At 40.2% G+C, this 20,924-nt stretch overlaps 1 protein-coding gene across 4 annotated transcripts in view; it reads right to left on the bottom strand.

The window, feature by feature from the left end:
• The window catches only part of FRMPD4 (FERM and PDZ domain containing 4), a 436,507-nt gene that overhangs the window by 22,713 nt on the left and 392,870 nt on the right, over window positions 1–20,924 (bottom strand). For all 4 annotated transcript variants that reach the window (XM_084617940.1, XM_084617937.1, XM_084617938.1 and 1 more), the window contains 3 exons: window positions 16,803–16,848; window positions 2,861–2,965; window positions 808–915 (listed from right to left, as the gene is read on the bottom strand). In XM_084617940.1, coding sequence (XP_084474066.1) covers window positions 808–915; window positions 2,861–2,965; window positions 16,803–16,848 — 259 coding nt within the window. The remainder of the gene's footprint in view (window positions 1–807; window positions 916–2,860; window positions 2,966–16,802; window positions 16,849–20,924) is intronic.

The following is a 20,924-nucleotide window of genomic DNA, read 5'->3' as shown; positions in this document are numbered from 1 at the left end:
TGGTCCTAGGCTGTGGAAGGAACTCCCACAGGAACTAAGGACCATCACAAACCTCACCCCTTCCACTATAACTGCAAAGTGCATTTCTTTGACCTTGCTTTCTCGAACACAAACACAAAGCAATGTGTGTGTGTATACGACATAACCAAACAAAACGCTCTACTGCACACATGCGGGAACAAACACATGACAGCTGTTAGTCATGTTTCTTAATGCACTGTTGGAAGGTATTCAGATATTATGGTGATGAGTGCAGTATAAGAACCTACCTAGAACTGAACAGAACAGGTTCTACTCCCTACTTGCATTAACTGTATGTCACAACTTCACCTTGGGATTTAGCCTCTCTATGAAATATGTTGAAGAAAAGGAGACAATACACTGACATGAACAATTTATTGTCATTATCCTGTCTTGATTTCACTAGACTACAGGCTAGATGATATTCAGTTAGCAACCAACATCTTAATCTTCTTACCTTCTGACTTTGCTGACAAATCAAACTGGCATTTGGCAGAATATCAGACCTTAGCAAAGTCCATGCAAATTTAATTAAGCTGCAGTCACATTAAAATTATCACTCCTATTTTTGCTTCATTGACACAACACTATGCTTTTATTGGCAGAATCTTATTACTTCTTTACTACACACATCTATGAAGTCAGCCATGAACAATACAATGATCCAGGCTCAGGCTCAAATTCTGAGCTTATTGGAGTTTTTGTTTTTCTATTACAAAGGCTTTGAAGAATATTTTAATGGCATCGTTGGCACTGTACATTATGAGGTTTGGTAGATTAGTCTACCTTTATTGAAGTACTGCAGTCGAAACGGAAGGATTTGGTTTGCCCATTTTCAAGATATACCTTCAGTACATTTGGCATGAAGAGAAGTGAATTGTCCTTAACAGTTTCCTGTTAAAACAGATTAGTGAATTAGATTACACTTCACATGCAACAAGAAGAACCTAAATTGTATTCTATAGGGAAGAACACCATACAGCAGGGAAGGCTGATAAGTCTGAAAATGGGTATGTTGGATCAAACCCAAAGCAGAATTAGCAATGCCTCGCCGCAGGAGACTCCAGTGATATGCCATATAGCTAGAATAGCTGCATGTGACAGACCCACCAGTTGTTAGACTGCATGTCCACAGTGCTGCAACTATGGTGCTATCATTAGCTTTTCCATCTGTAATTGGTAAATCTGATTACAAATAAATGACTACCATAATGAAAGTTCTGTCCTCATTTACAGCAGAGATCTGTATTTTCATGTGGAAATGATTCAGTTGTTTGTTTTTAAGTGATAAGAATGCAGCACAAAAACCCTGGAAATTTACCCTTTTACCTGTCCTTTTGCACCATTGCTTGGTTTTTTACAATAATGTTCTGCAAGAACATGTGACGTATGCAGATGCAGTTAGAAAATACCTATTTGGGAACTATTTATCACATCACTGTAAAGTTACATTGTATAACAGGCTGACCTCTCATGATGTCAAATTAAACTCATATGGTCAAATTCATTCCTGCTGTACCTTCATGGACATCCCTAAAGATGCATCAGGGATAGAACTGGTCAATACTCTTTTCTGCAATGTGTAGCTGTGAGGACTGGTGCCAAACAGCAGGATATGAATACAGCTCTGGATTCTGAACTAGAATTGAGTGAATTAATTATTTTTTGGTTCAGAAAAAAATGGCTAATTTCAAACTGGCACTGAATTTTTTTAATTTCTTCCTCACTGAAATGAAAACATTTCATTTGGGTTGATTGAAAAAACATTCAAAAATGTTCAAACAATATTTTTGAAATGAAAGTCAAGTCAAATCAAAACAATATTTAATTTCAAAATGTCAATTCAAAATGACATTTTGTTTAGAAAATGTTGATTCAAAATCAAATGTCAAAATGGTTAATTTAGAAAATGTGGAAATGAACCGTTTCAACTTAAAAATCTTTCCCCATCATTTTCAATTGCCCTTAAACTGCACTTTTTGGCAAATTTACTATTCAACTGAAACATTTTGCCGGGCTCTATTCACCGATATTTTAGGGCTTTTGGATGTGGGGTTTTGGCACAAATATTATCATTCACAAACAATAATGTATATTGCTCGTTTCTATTGTGACAGTCTGGGAAGGGGATTGCAATGTTAAAAGGAAATTTGATTCATTCATGGGGGACAAAACAGAAGGCGATTATTGGTTTTTCAAAGTGAAATTACTGATTAACAACATGAAAATTACGAGTTTTCTCCATGTAAACAAAGAACTCAGAGGAAGACATAAATGGATCACCAGCTTCTGGCAATTTATAAAACAAGCAAGCAAGCCAGGAGTTCTTCTTTAAAAAGCTGTGCCTTTGGAAGGAGGCCTGACTTTGCCTGGGGACAGGTTAGGGAGAGAACAACTTAAAGTAGATAAAGACCTCTTTAAAATTCAGGTTAAGTTAGTGTTAATCTGTTTTCCTGACATACTACTTCACTGGAGTTTACAGGTTTTCCAGTTACAAAATTTCCTTTAAAACAACAACAAAAAACCCAACAACTCTACAGAAGAAAAACAAATCCTATGCTAAATTAAGATATGAGCCACATGAACTGTAGTCCTCCTGGAATTTTAAATTTTACATTTACAAAAGTCTGAAGATTTTGTAGTGCTCTGGGCCTAATTAATGTGCTTTAATTTATTTAGATATTTTAGAATGTTCCTCTCCAAAACCTCTACTATATTTTCTACAACAGTACCAAGGTTGTGCTTACTGTACATTTTTCTCCCTTTAGAACTTTATAGAGTGCCTTTCGCTGAAATGGTCTTGTTCCTTCTTCAAGTTAAAATGGCTTGAGGTACTCACTGAAATCTGGCCATTGATAATGACCTCTTCGGAGAAGCGTACTTTGACCGGGTTGGACTTCAATCTTGCCTTTTTTGCAGCACTGATAAATGCTGATTTAGGAGACTGGAAGAAATAAATAAAACATTTCATATAGTTCTCAAAGCATAACCTATCCTTCTTGCCTCTGTGACATACACTCTCCATTTTCTGATATGTCAGGTACCCCAAGTATATGACAATATGCTCTGTGCATTGTTAATTGAATAATTAAAGAAAATCATAGTATTCCTGGAGGTATGGAAAAATTAAGTAGATACAGACACATGCAGTGAAAGATTGCACCTTATTCAGCGACCAGACTGGACCAATATGAAGTGCTCACACAGTCACTGGGAACTTCTCATGGGGCTTTTTCATTGATTGCTGTCAACCATGCTTGTTTGCATGAGTGAGCCGTGATCAGTGACCAGTCAGTGACCTTTTATTCGAACACCAAATGGAAAACTTTTGCACTGTTTAATGTTCACACACACACAGTCTCTGAAAGTTTTGCAATCCCTGTAGCATCATTATATGACTTTATTTCCACTTATAGATCAGCACCACCATAAAGAACACGCAGACTTGCCCTCTATTCCACATACTCTATATGGAACACTTGGTAGTGACGCATCAGAAGCTAACAAGACTCCATCTCTAAGACACGTGTCACCACTGTCATGGTTCCAAAGCATGCTGTGCTTTAGACCCCTTTTAGTCCCTCTTAAGCATACCCCCCTCTGGGGATAGGTTTTGCTACCTGCACTATTCTTTAGGATGGAACCATGTGGTCCTACCACTCCTAGACTGGATCTCTGGGTAGCAGCCCCCCCGTTTCCCAACAGTGTTAATACAACAAGCCCAACTGTGTTTGGCACCAGTAATTTTTCCTCTGGGAACCTGTGACTGAGACTGATTCAAGTGACTCAGAAAATCTTCTTCAAACCAAAGTATTATTTATTCACCCAAAGGTACACAGAATGCAGAGTAAACAATAAAGGCCTTTATGTTTATTTCCCCTTACTTAAACCTTAGTCTTTCCTTGTGAACTTTGGTAAATTAGATTCAGCCCAGTTATCTCCATTTCTGGATTGTCAGAAGCAGCTTCTCTCACTGCAGCAGGCTGCCTGTGTCTCCCTCTCTGTCTCTCCTAGCATTTCTGTCAGTTTGCTCACTGGGCAGCCCCCTTTCTTCCCTAAACCAGCATCTTTAAGGTATTAGTATCTCCTTTGATCCTATGTTTGGCCTGGGAAGAATAAACTTTTCCAGCCTAGGTGGAGTGAAGCAAGGGGTATTCCCCAATTAATACCTTCCTTTCCCCAAGGACCCTTGGCATTCTCTAAAATAGCACCTTACTTTTGCCATTATTTCATTTCTTTCTAGTTTTTCCCTTACAGCCTCCTTTGGCAGGATATAACATAGATATACTGAATTGCACGTGGTGTTTATAAGAAATAACAGAGATATTTCCCTCATTCTCCCACTTTTGGAAACTGGTACAAAATTATAGATAATTCATCACTGACCCTAATTCAGGAATCCTCCAGTGTACTTTTGTCCACTGCACTCCCCACCAAGTTCACACAAGGCCAAATGTTCAGTCATTAATCAAGAAAAATTCTCATTGAATATCGGGAGTTTTGGCTGAGCCATGACTGGATGATTTGGCCTATTTTTAACAAATTTCTTCCGCTCAAACAAAAAGAAAAGGTTTCCACTTTTAGCAGCAGTAGGAAAGATGTGTTAATTTGAGATCAGTAACATGCTTAGGGCTCCTAGGGGAGATTTTCAAAAGCAATCAGCTTCGGTCTGACTCTGCCCTCCTCTCCCTCCGCTCCACTCCCGAGGTCACTGGGTGAAATCCGGGCCCTATTGAAGTCAAAAGGAGTTGTGCCATTGACTTCAATGGGCCTCATATTTCATCTGCTGAATTCAACAGTTGAGGCAGGCCAATGGTGAGCATATTTGAAAATCCCATCCCATGTCATTGAAGAGTTATTTCATTAGCTATTTCAATGGTTGGTTGGTTGGGGGGTGTGTGTGTGTGTGTAAGAGAGAGAATTTAGTGCATGAATGGATTAAACTCCATTATCCACAAAGCACAGTAATATATAATTTCAACACTCCCTGTCACTATTCTTCAAACATTGCTCAGGAATAGCAACCATGGAGTTGGTTCAGCCTCCATGTCCTTCCAGTCCTTGGCCTTTGTTAAGACTGATTAAAAAATATTTTTGGTGATGTAGACGCCTGGCTTCTAGAAACTAGACTGACATCAGAAACTCATTTCACACAGACTACTGAATAGCCATTAGGTGCCAATAACTGCAGCAATTACAGATACGACCAAACACAAACTGGGTGCACTAGGAGGGAAAGGCTCTGTATTCTATTAGTAAACATAGCATCAACCCAGTTCCCTGCATCCAAACTTGAGCCAGGAAACACAAGTTTCCCTTCCTCACATTCATGGATCATGCTTATCTGCACTTTCTCTGACAGCTGTGACAGGGAAGCTGCATATTAGAAATGTTATATGATAGGAAATCCCCAGGTAAGACTAATTGGGATGAGTTGCAAAAACCAGTGAGGACTGTTAAATAATACAGAAAGATCTGAAAAGATTAGAAACATTAACCCAGAAAACAACAAAATGAGAATCAGGTTAGAAAAATGCAAGCTAATTCCCCTGTGGAAAATAATCCAAGGTGCACACATTCAGTGACAGGGGCAAAACACAGAGAGCAGTAATGTAGAGAGGAGTCTGGTTACTATAAAGATTGGGGTGAGAGGTCAGGGATCCTGAACCAGGGATCTCTTGAGAAAGTAAAGATCCATGCCTGAACACAGTCTGATTCAGGAAGAGGACAGTTTGGGGATAGCAGGATGTTATTTTGCTAGGGTTTGTTTGCCTATACCTGCTGTCAAAATTTATTGGTCACAGCAAGAATTTATGCAAGGAAGCAAAAAACAAAAACAAAACACAAAGTAAAATTTCACAAGCCACATGAGTTCCCAGTGAACAGTAAAAAGTATCCAGAGCTGTAACCTTCCTCTGACATGCTTTAGGGAAAAGGCCATTGGCTATCTGATCTTCTAATGGACGCACCTCAGGGCTTGGCAAAAGGAGCATTGCTGCTGTGTGACTCTCTGTAGCAATTCAGTTTTGTTGAAATACACTTTTGTCAGAGGGAGAAAGAATGGTGCACCGGTCCCATTTAGTTTCTTCTGATACTCTCAAGAGAGCTTGAGAGGGAACTAGAATGAGGTCAGGTTTCATTTCAGGATCTCCAGATAACTGAAAATACTGCACAAGTTAAGAAGTGCTAATAAAATGGGCTAATCTAAAGTGCAACCCACTATTTAAATTTATTCTGGTCTAATCATCACCACATGCTAGAGAATTCAAGACAACAAACATGGAAATAAAACCTGTTACCTCTCTCACAGGAGAACGATTCTTCCCCACTGCCCAAATGTAAATGCATTAGTCCTCTATCAGTCTCCGGACAATTTTTTGTTAGAGAGACCCAACACAACATGGTCACTAGATATTGGACACTATGTGAATGACCAGAAGGATATATATGCATATCTGTGAGGGGCATATGCCCCAGGGGAAGTGGCTGGGGCAGTGCTACACATACTCCTTCTACTTCCCCTCACCCTCTCTGCAGTGTGTATGGGAGAGAGAAAGGGTGACGTTTCCCTCTCATTCCTTCCCTTCTCCAGTGTGTGCAGGGTGCTATCCCACAGGGTATCCAAGTAATGGAGCCTGACCTTCCTACTTCTGGTGGCAGTGGAAAGCAGAGCCATGAGGGGGCTGGCTGATCGGTTAACTCACCTGACAAGGCAGGAGAAAAGGGATAGTTTCTGCTTGCTCTTAATGCTGGTAAATCACCAATTTGGCTCTGGTCCAGCCCTGCCCTTACCCACCTATAATGGGCTTTACAAACCCCATACTGAGAAAGACAGAAGGGAGGGGAGAATCTTCCCTGCTTACAGGCAATCAGGCTGGCAATAAAGAAAACAAGCCCAGCTATAAAGGAAGGAGAACAGAGGGCGAGGAGGCAGAAAGGCCTAGGATAGCAAAGGGGCCACAGCACCAGGTCAGGCTGCCTCTAAGAAACAAACAAGGAAACAAAAGAAGGCTGCAAGTTGAAGGGTGGAGAGACTCAATTTGGGTTCAGAGTTTATGGACTGGTCTAACTGTAGGCAAATTGAAGGGGATCAGTTAGGAGAAAGCTGGAACCCCAAGAGAGACTGCACCAAGGGCAGGAGACACCCCCCTAGAGCTAAATCTCGTATGATGTAGGAGATTAGGCTGATTGACAAGTTTTGTCTGGAGGCTGAAAGGAATTTTTGCCATATGACAATATTGGCAAAATTGCTATGTGGGTTTTCTCACCTTCTACTCAGCATCTCAGAAATCTTGTTTGGTGGGGGGGTTACATTATATTGTCATAACTTTGCTGGATATCAGAGCTATTTGTGGGTTTAAATGGTTCCAAAATGAAGTCCCTGTAACACAATGGGTTGCTTGGGCAGGGGCCCTGAGTGTACCACTGCATGATAAGGGGACATGTCTCTGTGTCCCGCACAGCATGGAGTTCCCATTTCTCCTATATCCTGTGTGGAGGAAGGGAGAGGGGCTGGGACTCTGGCTTCCAGCCAGGGACCCTGGACAGGCCCGAGGGTGTAGAGTGGCCTTTGTCCTCAGACCTGCCCTCAGACTTATAGAAGCCAGGCCCATTTGTAACCAGTGAAAATTTGCACTGGAGGGAAGTATTTGGAGGGAATCGTCCCAGCTGGTTAAGAATTTTAAAAATGGTGTGGCCTCTGCATTTTGGCATAATATAGCATATGTGTCTCATTGTTTTCATGTCCACATCAACCTGGCTCTTGGTATTTTCATTCTAAAAGCTGATGAACTAATTCAGAAAAGAAAAACAGTTTTTATTAACTTTCATAATTCCAATGTCTAACAAAAGAAGACCAGTAAGAAAATAGAAGGGATATGCAGTAGGTGATTTCCATTTTAATGTCTTCATATTTGTAGCCTGAGCATACCAGTGATTAATGAATCACAGAGTGGCAAGTTCATTTGTTTCTGATGCACCATCTTTTAGCCAAATGGAAGACATTATTCTCAGTTAATGACCTTAAGCAGGAGGTATTTACACTGATGCAATGTGTCTGTCATTGTGAGATATTTGCACTGTCTGTGATAAAAGCATCCTAATTAGAACTATTTTTGCAAATGTGAGGATCCATTTCAATGGAGGAATCAGAATATGTAAATACAAACTAAATACTAGCACAACCTAAATAATGCCAATAACAGTTATTTCTGTTAAGAGTTCAGATTTATCTTTGATCTTGTATCATGTTTACTTGTGTATGGACAATGAAATAAAAATGCCTTTCTCCCTATGGTCTAGGGTTTTATTCTCATGGACAACTTCATTAATAGTCCAGTCAGCCAACAGATAGCACACTCAGAGCTCTTATATGGTATCTCAGTTAGTTTGGTCTTTGAACAAAGATGGAGTAATACACCCTTGGAGGTTTGTTTGGAGGGGATATAAAGGTGAAGACTGAATACCTCCTTTGCTCCCCATGGCTAGCCATATATTTGACATTTACAATCTTACAGCCCTGATCCTGCACAGGGATCCACAATCATAAACCCTCGGTCTCATAAGCCTCAGTGAGGCTCTCTACATGTGTGGACCTCTTTGCAGCATCAAGGACTTAGATGTCACTGTTGCAGAGTAAGAACTATTCTACTGAACTTTTATGATTCTTGTTCGCAGTGTTGTTATAGCATATAGGTCCCAAGGTATTAGAGACAAAAGGGGGGTGAGTGTACCTTTCCCAGACCTTAGAAGAACTCTGTGTAAGCGCCAAAGCTTGTCTCTTTCACCAGCAGAAGTTGGCACAATTAAAGATATTACCTCACATACCTTGTCTCATTATTCTTCTCATTATGTTAACTTTTCAAAATTGGATCCAATTTTTGTTAACTTATGCTAAAATCAGGTCAACTTTTGTTAGTGGGCCCAGTTTTAAGTTAAATAGTTTTCACTGTGAAAATGGAAATTTTCACAATTTAGCACGTTTTTTGCAGTCAAATCACAGTTTCTGTGAAATTCTGAGAAGTAAAACTGTTTCTACCATTTTTCACAAGCCCTGCTCAGACTCCTCTCAGAAGCAGGGCTGATGCACAATATAGTTTTACTGATGCTCAGGAAAAGGGACATTTAGCAGCTCAGAATAAGGTAGCAGGTATAAACCCTACACAAAACACCAGTACCAGACTAATAGAAAAGGGAAGGAAAGTCACTTTGGCAAAATGCATGTCAAATCAGAGTCCACATTCATATGCTTGGAAAATAAGGTCGTTTAAAAGAATATACCTATCTGTATACATCCAACCTCAATTTTAGGTTTGCGAATGCTTACTGCCTATAACTGACCTGTTGGTTACTATGAAATGAAACATATTCCATGCTGGGCACAAAATAGGGAAAACTGTATTCATGCAAGAAGAATGTGTTGATGTTTTGGTTTGTCTCTGTCCCTCAGGTCAGTTCCATGAGACAAAATTTAGCAAGTACATAAAATACATGAACAGGAGGAGAAATAAACATATTATGATGAATAGTAAGTAATGTACATAGGCGAATTAAATATATCAATACAAAGCCATAAGTGAAGCTGTTCACTCAGACATCTCAACTAGTTTGCAACAGCAACAGCAGCAATGCATGTGTAAGTAATAAAATAATGAAAACACCCGAAACTGAAAAGTCAGATATTTTACCGCACAATATGTAACAACCACAGTGCACTGATGGATGATTTTCAATGTACAGTAACTGTAAAATTTTTGACACATGAATTTCTATGTTGAAGTAGCTATCCTATTCCTGGCATTTGTTAACTGTTTGGGATTTTTAAAACAATGTTGTGTATCAGAGCCAACCAATTATATTTTGCTATTTTTACTGCAGTTATTGGTCATGCACATACACAGCACATGCCTCCAAGGTGAAGAATTGCCAATACTTATTTTAATGAAAGCATCATGGAAAAATCAGCTGGTTCATTCTATAGTAAACAATGATGATGCGCTAAATCATCAGACATTCTAGTTTACTGAGATGGTCCCAGATGATTCTACTGAAACCAAGGATTTGTTCCAGATTTAGTGGAATGCTGGGGCATATCACCTGGCCTCCTTCCTGGCCTATTTATCTCCATGTCTATACTACTGCTGTGCTGAGCTCCTGTGCAGTTATACCTTCAGGTATCTGCAACTCCCCTTACTCTTGCTGGTTATGTCTCATGTGGAAGTGGCCTCTGTTTCTTATTCAACAGCTGAGAGGCATAAAGGAAACAGTTTTCAGAGTAACAGTCGTGTTAGTCTGTATTTGCAAAAAGAAAAGGCGTCCTTGTGGCACCTTAGAGACTAACACATTTATTTGAGCATAAGCTTTCGTGAGCTACAGCTCACTTCATCGGATGTATTTTCCACTGCATGCATCCGATGAAGTGAGCTGTAGCTCACAAAAGCTTATGCTCAAATAAATGTGTTAGTCTCTAAGGTGCCACAAGTACTCCTTTTCTTTTTAAAGTGTGTGTCTGTGAGGAGTGGGGGGTGCTGCACTACACTCAGCTCTACAGAGCAGCTTTTGCAGGAAGGACTGTTAGGTCCTGTGACTGAAAGTATCATCAGCCATTCCACACCCAGCCACCAGATGGAAAGAAGAGCATGTGAGGAGGAATAAAGAGAGAACTAGAGGAGGGTAAATTTAGGAGGGAAAGGAGAACTAGGGGCAGAATAGGGTGGAAAATGAGAGCTGGAAGGGTAAAAGATAAGACAAAATGTGTTGGAAAGAGAGGATCAGAGAGAATAAGCTTGAGGCACTCTTCCATTTTTCTGACTAGGGTAGAGGTAATTCTTGATTTAGTCCTAAGTGGTGCACAGGATCTGGTGAATATAGCTGAACCACTCAGTAATAGCGACCATAATGTAATTAAATTTAACATCATTGTAAGGAAAAAGTGCCAAAGAAACCTACCACAGTAGCATTTAACTTCAAAAAGAGGAACTATACAAAAATGAGAGTGCTCGTTAAATAGAAATTAAAAGGAACCGTCACAAAGGTGAAATTCCTGCAAATTGCATGGAGACTATTTAAAGACACCATAACAGAGGTTCAAACTAAATGTATACCCCAAATAAATATATATATAAAAACAGTAAGACGACCAAAATAATGTCACCATGGCTAAACAGCAGAGTAAAAGAGGTGGTTAGAGGCAAAAAGGCATCCTTTAGAATTGGAGGTCAAATTCTAGTGAGAAAAACAGAAAGGAACATAAATTCTGGCAAGTTAAGTGCACAAGTTTAATAAGGCAGGCCAAGGAGCCATTGTGGATAGTTCTCTGAAAACATATACTCAATGTGCAGTGGCAGTCAAAAAAGCTAATACAATTGTTGACTGAAGTTTTTCAATAAACATTGACTTTGACATATGACAGTATATGTCCAGAAGCACTTCTTTTAAAAGGCCATAAAAAGGAAAATGGACTTGTTTGTCCTTTTCCATCACACTACCTTACATTCCATGGTTGAAATCCTGGCCCCACTGAAGTCAGTGGCAAAATTCCCACCAACCTCAGCGGGTCAGGATTTTACCCTAGGAGTTTAAAGGGTTAATGAAGAAAGTGGTATGTCAGACTATGAAATGAGTTCCATTCATAAAGTCTGAACACATAACACAATAGGCCAGTTAATTAACTAAACTGAATAAGATACCTTGTGGGATGGCAATCCATTCACAGAATAAAATGGTTTCAAATGATAATCAAATACCAAACTTCCAAAAACCCAAAACTTTAAACTACTTCAAGTCCTTCAGCTGTTCAATCATTTTCTTATCAGCAGAGATGATATTCAAATTAACCTGGGAAAGATTTATTAGATTGACAGGAAGAACAAAAGACCACAATGTTTTGTTTTGGTTGTAATTAAAATGAATGAGATTAAACAAAATCAATCTGTAAAGTTTTAAAAAAATACTAAGTGAATTACATTGAGTAGCAGACCAGAGTATTATCAATCTACATTATTGCTATTTTCAACTACAATTGTAGTGGACAGTTCATTTTAAGCATGAAAACAATACAAACGCTAAACACAACAAGCGTAAACTGTTCCCTCAGGAAAAATAATAAAGAAATAACGATAATTCTGTAATTCCCTTTGGTGGGCATTCTTCTTGCAGCAATGGGAACACAAATGTTCCTCAGGAGCGGAGCTGGATGAAATTTTTCTCATAAACACTTGTTAAAAAATGGCATTTTTTCAAAACTAAAATTTGTCATTCAAAATGTTTGATTTTTTATTGTTCCTTTCTTTATCCCATTTCCCCACTTTCACTGAAAAAATGAAAACAAGTTAAAAAGAGGGGTAACATGGGCTAGAGAAAATGAAAAAAAGAAAAGAAGAACATAAAACATTTTAAAACTAAAATCTACAATAAATAGTTTGTGAAATATTTTTAATAAAACTAAAATCATTCCTTTTTGAAACCAGAAGAATGAAAACTAATTCAAATTTTGTCATGAAAAATCTCGACCATTTTCCAACCAGCCATACTCGGGAAGAATGGCCTTTATCACACTAAGAACATAAGAATGGCCATACTGGGTCAGACCAAAGGTCCATCAAGCCCAGTATCCTGTCCTCTGACAGTGGCCAATGGCAGGTGCCCCAAAGGGAATGAACAGACAGGTTATCATCAAGTGATCCATGCCCTGTCACCCAATCCCGTCTTCTGGCAAACAGAGGCTTGGGACACCGTTCCTGCCCATCCTGGCTAATAGCCATTGATGGACCTATCTTCCATGAATCTATCTAGCTCCCTTTTGAGCCCCGTTATAGTATTGGCCTTCACAACACCCTCTGGCAAGGAGTTCCAGAGGTTGACAGTGTGTTGCGTGAAAAAATACTTTTCTTGTGTTTGTTTTAAACCTGCTACCTATTAATTTCATTTGGTGGTCCCTTGTTCTTGTATTATGAGAAGGAGTAAATAACACTTCCTTATTTACTTTCTCTATACAACTCATGATTTTATAGACCTCTGTCATATCCTCCTCACTAATTACCACATTAATGCTTAAGGTACCCCACCACCTCTATTCAGCCGGTGACTAGTGTGCCTATCTAGCAACAAAGAACACTAGGAAACTAACCTGGTTTCTGCACCTGCTAGAGTTCCATAGCCCCAAACAGAGTGCAGGCATTGTCTGCTAGCTATGGGGTATGGTGAGGTCCCTCGCCTCCCAGTGCATAGTCCGTGAGGGGGGAGGGGCAGTATAAACACACACACAAATTAGTTGGCTCCACTATTCCTTTTTGAAGAAAACTGTGTTGTGTGTCCTGCTTCCATGCTATTTCCCTTGGCTCTCGTCACTGTGAGCACCTGCCCTTCTCCTGACCCAAAACATGGCTTCAGCAGACATGAGCAAGGTTTATTCCAGTGGTTCTCAAACTATGGAACTGATGACCCCTTTCACAAAGCAAGCCTCTGAGTGCATCCCCTCCACTCCCCCACATATATAAACAAGTGTTTTTAATTTATTTAACACCATTATAAATGCTGGAAGCAAAGCGGGATTTAGGGTGGAGGCTGACAGCTCGTGACCTCCCATGTCATAACCTCGCAACCCCCTGAGGGGGTCCCATTCCCCAGTTTGAGAACCCCTGGTTTAGTTTAATGGTGGATGCCTCAGAGTTAAGGAGAAGAAATTCTTTATTTTAATAACGTTGATGGTTTTACTCCACCTTGAATTATTTTTGTTATTTAATATCTCTGTGTTATTATGATTGTAGGGCCAGGAGGCACTGGGCAGGGACAGGCCTACTGATTTGTGGGGCCTCAAGCAAGAGTAGGGACTCCCGTCTCCTGGAAGCATAATCAGGTCCTGAGTTACCCTCTGGTCCACCTGCTGGAGGAAGAACTGTAAGAATCCTGAGGTCACATGGGATGAAAGGCCCCAGTCAGCTGCTTGGTTTGCTTGTGTTTATGGTTGATCTTGAGGTAATTCTGTTCTCATTTTAGTCACAGTTCATTTAGGATACTACTTCACATCGACGCCATGTAGCTCAGCAAAGGAGATAGCCTGATCATCCAATCAAAAGCAAAACCACCTCAGGCCAGAAGACCACACAGATGTACAGTTACACCTTACTGTCAGTACTGAATACAACAGCAGCTCACTGAACTACATATAACTGCATGACAGGATAGACCCCTTTTTTTCACATGACTTTAAAGCAAAGACTCAAATCAGTCAAACGAGGGACTTCGGTGACTTGTGCAAAAATGTGTGTAAGAGAACTTTTTTTCATGTTTTATAATATATTTATTGTAATCAAAACCACTAAACATACAGTGAGCCTAATACAGTGCTCCCAGCTACCTCCGTGAGATTTCTGACTACAATGGGGTGGCACATGCTCGACTGAAGGTAAAAATCTGTATCTTGATATTAGTAAAACGATCTGGGTTAAAAAGAAAGAAAAGAATGAAGGTAAATGGTCCTGTTGTGCATGGCCAGCACATACGTTTAATGGGGCCAACCCCCCTGCTCACTCTGCCTCAAGTATTCTTGTGCAGCAGCCATTGCACAGTCTTGTTGGAGAGTGCATGCACTGTGTCCTGCTATAACCGCTGCTGGCATTAGTTACCTGGAAGGGTACAGGACAAGGGCAGATTAATTAACTCCCATTCCATAGCTGGGACCATACAGCTGCTTGGGTGTGTGTATGTGTGCGATTGACGGAGAAAGAGAGAGATGTGCAGTCCTTTGGGGATCCTGGTCGGTCTTCCCTCCCTCTTTATTGCAGTTAGTGTAGTTTGTAGCTGAGGAGTCACAGCATATGCCAGCCAGGACTGGATTCTCATTTGCTTACCTATACACTAAGATCCAAACAGGTTCAGGATTGGTCAGCTCAGTGTAGAACATGGCTGTAAAGCGCTATCACACTACTCAACTCCACACAGTTGAAATACAGTAGCACCTTTCAACTAAAGATCTCAAAGTGCATTGTAATCCTGATTTACGCCTCACAAAAGCCATGTGAGGTAGGTAGGTATCCTCATTTAACAGAGCTGGAAACTGAAGAACAGAGAAGTTAAGGGACTTGCCCACAGTCACCCAGGAACCTACTGACCAACATTTTCAAACTACTTTCAGGAAGATTGGGAACGGAAGGCCTAGTGGGGGTTGGGCCTCTGCCCCTGCGGGATGTGATATGTTTGGGGTCGGGGGTTGTGTCCTGTCCTTAGGAACTGGAAGGCCCAGGCAGGGGGCGGGTGGGTTGGAGAGCAAGCCAGCCCCAAGCTCACCTTGGAGTGGTTGCTCTTGTCTCACCGGGCTGGCCCAGCTCCCCGTTCCTGTGTGCTGGCTCTCACTGCTGCATGCACTACTGGAAAACAGGCTGCTATATGCCTTTCTGCTAAGCATATGCCTCTTTGACAGTAATGTCTCTAACGTATAAGGTGGGACATTTAATCTGACAATGGCTAATATATTTAATCTGTATTCTGTAAAAACAATTACACCTTGGATTTTTCTACCCACACAGAGCTGAAGTTTTAGCAAATTAAATCTACATATAAGGTTGTCCATTTCAATATTTTAATCCATTACTATTGGTTTAATTCTCCTTTTACAAACATACAAGCTGGGGAGTGGAAGCGGGCTATATTTATCTTTCATCACAAAATGCACAACTCTGTGGATGCACATGGGGAGGACTACAAAAACTGGCTCTTTTCTGAGGGTATTGCAACCCCCAGATTACTCCTGGGTTGAAAGCTGGTTGGGTGGAGGAGACTTGCAGAGGAGGGAAATCCCCCAAACCCATTAGAATAACAGACCAAATCTCAGTGTCTCAATGAACTGAGATTCTAGCCCATCACACCCCTTCCTGTCCAGCTCAGCCTCCCACCCAAAAGACTCAGCCTGTCCAGATCCTGAGCCAAGCTTCATTCTCCTTTCATCCTCTTTCTTTCTAGACCACACTGGGGCTCCTTCTCTCTCCCCACCCAGCACTGAGCCCCTATACAGGGGAAGGTGTCAAGCACCTCTGCTTCCCGTCTTCCCTGCTCTCCCTGGTTGCTTTTCTCTCGGGCTCTCCCTGCCCTGCCTGAGTCTCCTCCCTAAACACACACAGGCCCCCTTCACCAAGCCATGCCCATCACTCTTGCCTCAAACAATAGCAAGCCAGCATCATCCCTGTCTCGTAGGGAGTGAGCCAATGGAGCTGCTCAATTTTGAGCTCCTGCATTCAAGATGGCAATGCTCATGACTTGGGGGAGGTCTAGGTTGGATATTAGGAAACACTATTTCACTAAGAGGGTGGTGAAGCCCTGGAACGGGTTACCTAGGGAGGTGGTGGAACCTCCATCCTTAGAGGTTTTTAAGGCCCTGCTTGACAAAGCCCTGGCTGGGATGATTTAGTTGGTGTTGGTCCTGCTTTGAGCAGGGGATTGGACGAGATGACCTCCTGAGGTCTCTTCCAACCCTGATATTCTATGATTCTATGACTTCCCATTCCAGCAGTGGCAAAAGTGCTCACAACACAGCATGCAGATGGGGCTCTCCCCTCCCAGATCCCTGCTCCACCCCCGCCCATCCCTGGCACTGCCAGATCACCTGCCCTGAGCTCCCCCTCCCACATGGCTGAGATAACATTATTAAATCAGGAGTTGGGAGTTTTTGGTTACAAATAGGAGTGTCGCTGACATACCATGAGAGTTTGTCAGTCTGCCTGGCAAGTCAGTACAATTGCTGGGCATAGAACTCAGCCTGCTGTTCAGAAAACACTATAGATACTTACTGGGTAAGGTTGAACAACAGTCAGGAGGATCGATTCTTTGCAGCTTCTGTAAGGAAAAAAAAAAACAGAGTGAAGATCCATACTTTCATGCTCTAAAGATAATAAGCTTTTCTTTCTAATGGGGAAAACTGTGATCCTGTGGCCAAGTGTTTATTACAATCACATACCAGAGCATTAGAGAGATGAATAATATGCCAAAGTCACAATGAATGTTAAAAATGAAGTGTTTTCCAATGTAACAAAGCAACCTGACTTGAACCTTATTATGCAGTTTACACTGGGAGATATTATTGGCATCATCAAATAATTGTGCACAGCAATGATAGCTTTCCCTACTGAGCATGGAATAGTTTGGATTCATCAAATCTGTTTATCATTTACAAACTACTTATTTCTTTCACTGGCCGAATAAAATGCAGTTGTTTCGCATGTTATCCAGCTCCTGCAGATTTAGAGCCAAATTTAGCTGAAGACACTGGGGAGGGATAGGTAAAAGTGAAGGCAGAATTTGGCCCTGAGAGTCTTCCTGAATTCATCTTTGGGAATTGGGGGAAAGGAAGATTTTGAGGATATCCCAATTACAGTAAAATATTTACAACATTATCAAAGAAAGATTATTCTTTAAAAATCTGATAGCTCTTCTTTGGGTAAAACCAGTGAATTGAAACCAGGTAAGCAGCACAATTATCTGAGCAGGTGAGTTTACAGGACAACACTAAATTCCATATCAAGTCTATTAAAACTGGAGAGGAAACCACTAGGAAATTTTGCATGATCAAGTGATTCTGATAACTTAAAGGACAAATAAATGCTTATTTAAACGAGAAAACCCAAGTCAATACTTCATTTATTACATCATTGGATTGCTTGTTTTTTATTAGCTAAGAAAAGGTTAGTTGCCATTTTGTTGAGATGGAGTTGATTTTCTGTAGGCTTTCCTAATTTCAAATGTAATTAATTGTCTGTTTATGTGATTTATTGCCTGGCCAAGTGAAATGCAACTAATTTGAATGCCAGAACTGTTCAGTAGAACAACTAAAATAAATCACAATTGTAGGATTAAGCACCATGTCACTGGTTCTGTATGCAATCACCCTGCTCTGCCAATTCACTTTATTGAAATACCATTGAAAAAAATCAATGGAACCATGGGAAAAGGAAACAGAGGAGACACTCAAAGACTGGTAAGAAAATCTGTTTGGAATGTACCTGGTGAAGTCAGCACCTGCTAAGTGAATTAGTCAACAGATTAGCCCATCCAGCTTATCAGATTCTACTCCTGTCAATGGCATTGCACAGGTGTAACTGAGGGCAAACTTTGACCATATATTCTTGCAAAATTATAGTCAAAATGATAAAACTTTCTCAGTTTTCACATCAACTTCCCATTAATCATGTTATCTACATGTTATCTAAAATAGTACAGATATCCCCTTGAGCAAGAGGAATTGAAAGTTTTGGTTTTGTCTATTGTATCCTCTATCCCAGGCAGAAGAAGAAGAAAAATAACAACAACAACACTGAACGATAGTGAAGCTTTGGAAGAGCTACATATGGTAAATAAATTAAACATCCTTTCATAGAAAAGTCTACAAATCATTTAGCCTAGTTAAAATAAATAGTCGCTTGGAGGAACATTACATGCATGAATTTTTTATTTTCAGAAATCATATTCTGCATTTAATGCTAGGTTCTATTAGTAAGATTTATTCACTCATGAAACAGTATGTACTCCTTGACTCATGGTGATGATATTTCTGAGGAAAAATAGCAAATTTTAGGATCATGGAAGTTTATAGAGGGAATTACCTTCAACCTCTATTAAATTAAAGTTCATAGATTTTGAGAGAATCTCAATCCTGTGTTTATAATCAACTAATAAAAATAATAGAACTATATCGGGTTAGTGAAAAACCTACTACAATTTTGGGCAATCAAAAATATGCAATAAAGGCAATTTATCATGTGAAATCTCATCACCATAGATATGGTGTCTACATATTTATCTATATCTACATCCACCAAAGTAGGTAAGTAGACTGATTTACAGACAAATTTCTAATATATTGCAGAGCCATGAGGCAAATATTTCAATTGGCCAATTGGTCACCTTCCTTGCCACCACTAATGCACCTCCTCAGGAACTTATTCTAATGTTCCAACCATTGGGCATGTGACAGGGTGCTGAGCAAAGGGTTGCTGATTCAACCCTCTGTCAGCCAGCTCCCATTTAGGGGAATAAATTTGAGCTGGCTGGAGATAACCTGGCTCTGATTGGGGAAGCAGAGACAGCTGCTGCCTAAATAGCCTGGGGCTGTATAAAAGCTGCAGGGGAAGAAAACCAAAGGGGGAGCAGAAAGAAAGGGAAAAGGTAGGGAGGTAGCACCTCCCTCCTATAGGTGGTGAAGGGCCAACTGTACATGGTGAAATGGTGGTGGGAACAAGCCTGTAAATAAACTGCACCTGTGGTTACTAACCCCCCAGGGTCTCAAAGTAACTTTGTGGCCCTAGCAGAGGCAGGAGCTGAGGGGGCCCTGCTGCGCTCTGCTATAGGAAACTTTAAAGTGTTGTCATTTTAAAAAAATAATTTGTCATAGAACTGTTTTCCCTCCTTAAATTAAACCTGTCCAAGACCCAGGATAGGCAAGATTCTAACTGGGCCAGTATCAGATTTTTTTTTTTTATAACAAGAAGGTGACTAATTTAAAATTCTATCTTGGGGGAAATTTCCAGCTTCGAATAGGACCAGTACTTGCACTGGAATGACCTTTGACACTGGACCATAAATCAGGCATTTTTAGGTATAAGATGACATATCTGGTCATTTTTAGATATTTTTAGGGTCCCTTCTGAGCCTTGTACAATTGGACTAATAATACTGAGGCACCTGGCTTTATGGATAGAGAGGCACACAAAGTAGACATTAAAATACAATTTTTAAAGACTCTAAAACATTACTTAAAATAGTTTTCTGTAATACATATGGCTCATGCAAAATGCACGATGGTGGCATGTAATGTAAATGTTTTATCACCGTCTGTTTGAGATGACCTGCATTAATAAATAAAATAATACCTTGCTCTTACGTAGCTCTTTTCATCTTTCAATCTGAAAGCACTTGTATCATTATTACACTCACTCATGACTTCAAAACTAGCACAAACTCATGCTGATGAAACCCTTACCATGCACATCACCATGTAGTTCCTATATAGATATAATGTGTATATATAAAAACAACAAGGAGTCCAGTGGCACCTTAAAGACTAACATTTATTTGGGCATAAGCTTTTGGGGGTAAAAAACCCACTTCTTCAGGCTGCATCTGAAGAAGCGATTTTTTTACTCACGAAAGCTTATGCCCAAATAAATCTGTTAGTCTCTAAGGTGCCACCAGACTTCTTATTGTTTTTGTGGACACAGATTAACACGGCTACCCCGATACTTTTATATATATACACATATATATTAAAACTATATAACCTGTATACTACACGACTCCATCAAGTGTGTATATATAGGGAGTATATATAAAGTGTATATATATGTTCACACACACACACAACCCACTCACCCCACCGGATGTGTGTGTGCTATTAGATATTAAATACATAAACAAACTGATCATGTGACCTAATTTAAATTTGCACCATTGCTCTCCTAAAAACTTCAGGACAGCAACAGCACAAGGCAAAGACAAAAAAATCACTGTCAAATTTTCCCTTTGCACAAGCTTCTTTTCTCTTTTATTCACATACCTAAAGCATAGCTTCAGAAGGTATTTATGCATATCAAAATGTCTGTAACTTCCATCAGATTTCCCCATTTTTATTCTACTGATCCACCCATCACTTAATGAGTTGAAAAAAGATTGTAATCAAAAGTAGAATTTAGACCACACAGGCTAAAAGACCAAATCTATATTTCATGGCATTGTCAAAGCCTCTAGATTTTTAAGGTGCTCTATCATCTGCCCAGCCAACAAAGAATTCAAGTATCTATGGCCAAGTTCTCTTCATTTCAGAAAAGGGAATTAACTGAGGAGGACAAGTCTACAAAGTTGCAATGAGAATGGGAAATTCAGTGTCTCATCTCTCTGACCTTTGCAAAACCCTGTATTAT

The sequence above is a fragment of the Lepidochelys olivacea genome, assembly GCF_965140295.1.
Source record: "Lepidochelys olivacea isolate rLepOli2 genome assembly, chromosome: 1".
Classification (NCBI taxonomy): domain Eukaryota; kingdom Metazoa; phylum Chordata; order Testudines; family Cheloniidae; genus Lepidochelys; species Lepidochelys olivacea.
The sequence above is the reverse complement of the archived record's forward strand: the minus strand, read 5'-3'. Positions and strand labels throughout refer to the sequence as shown.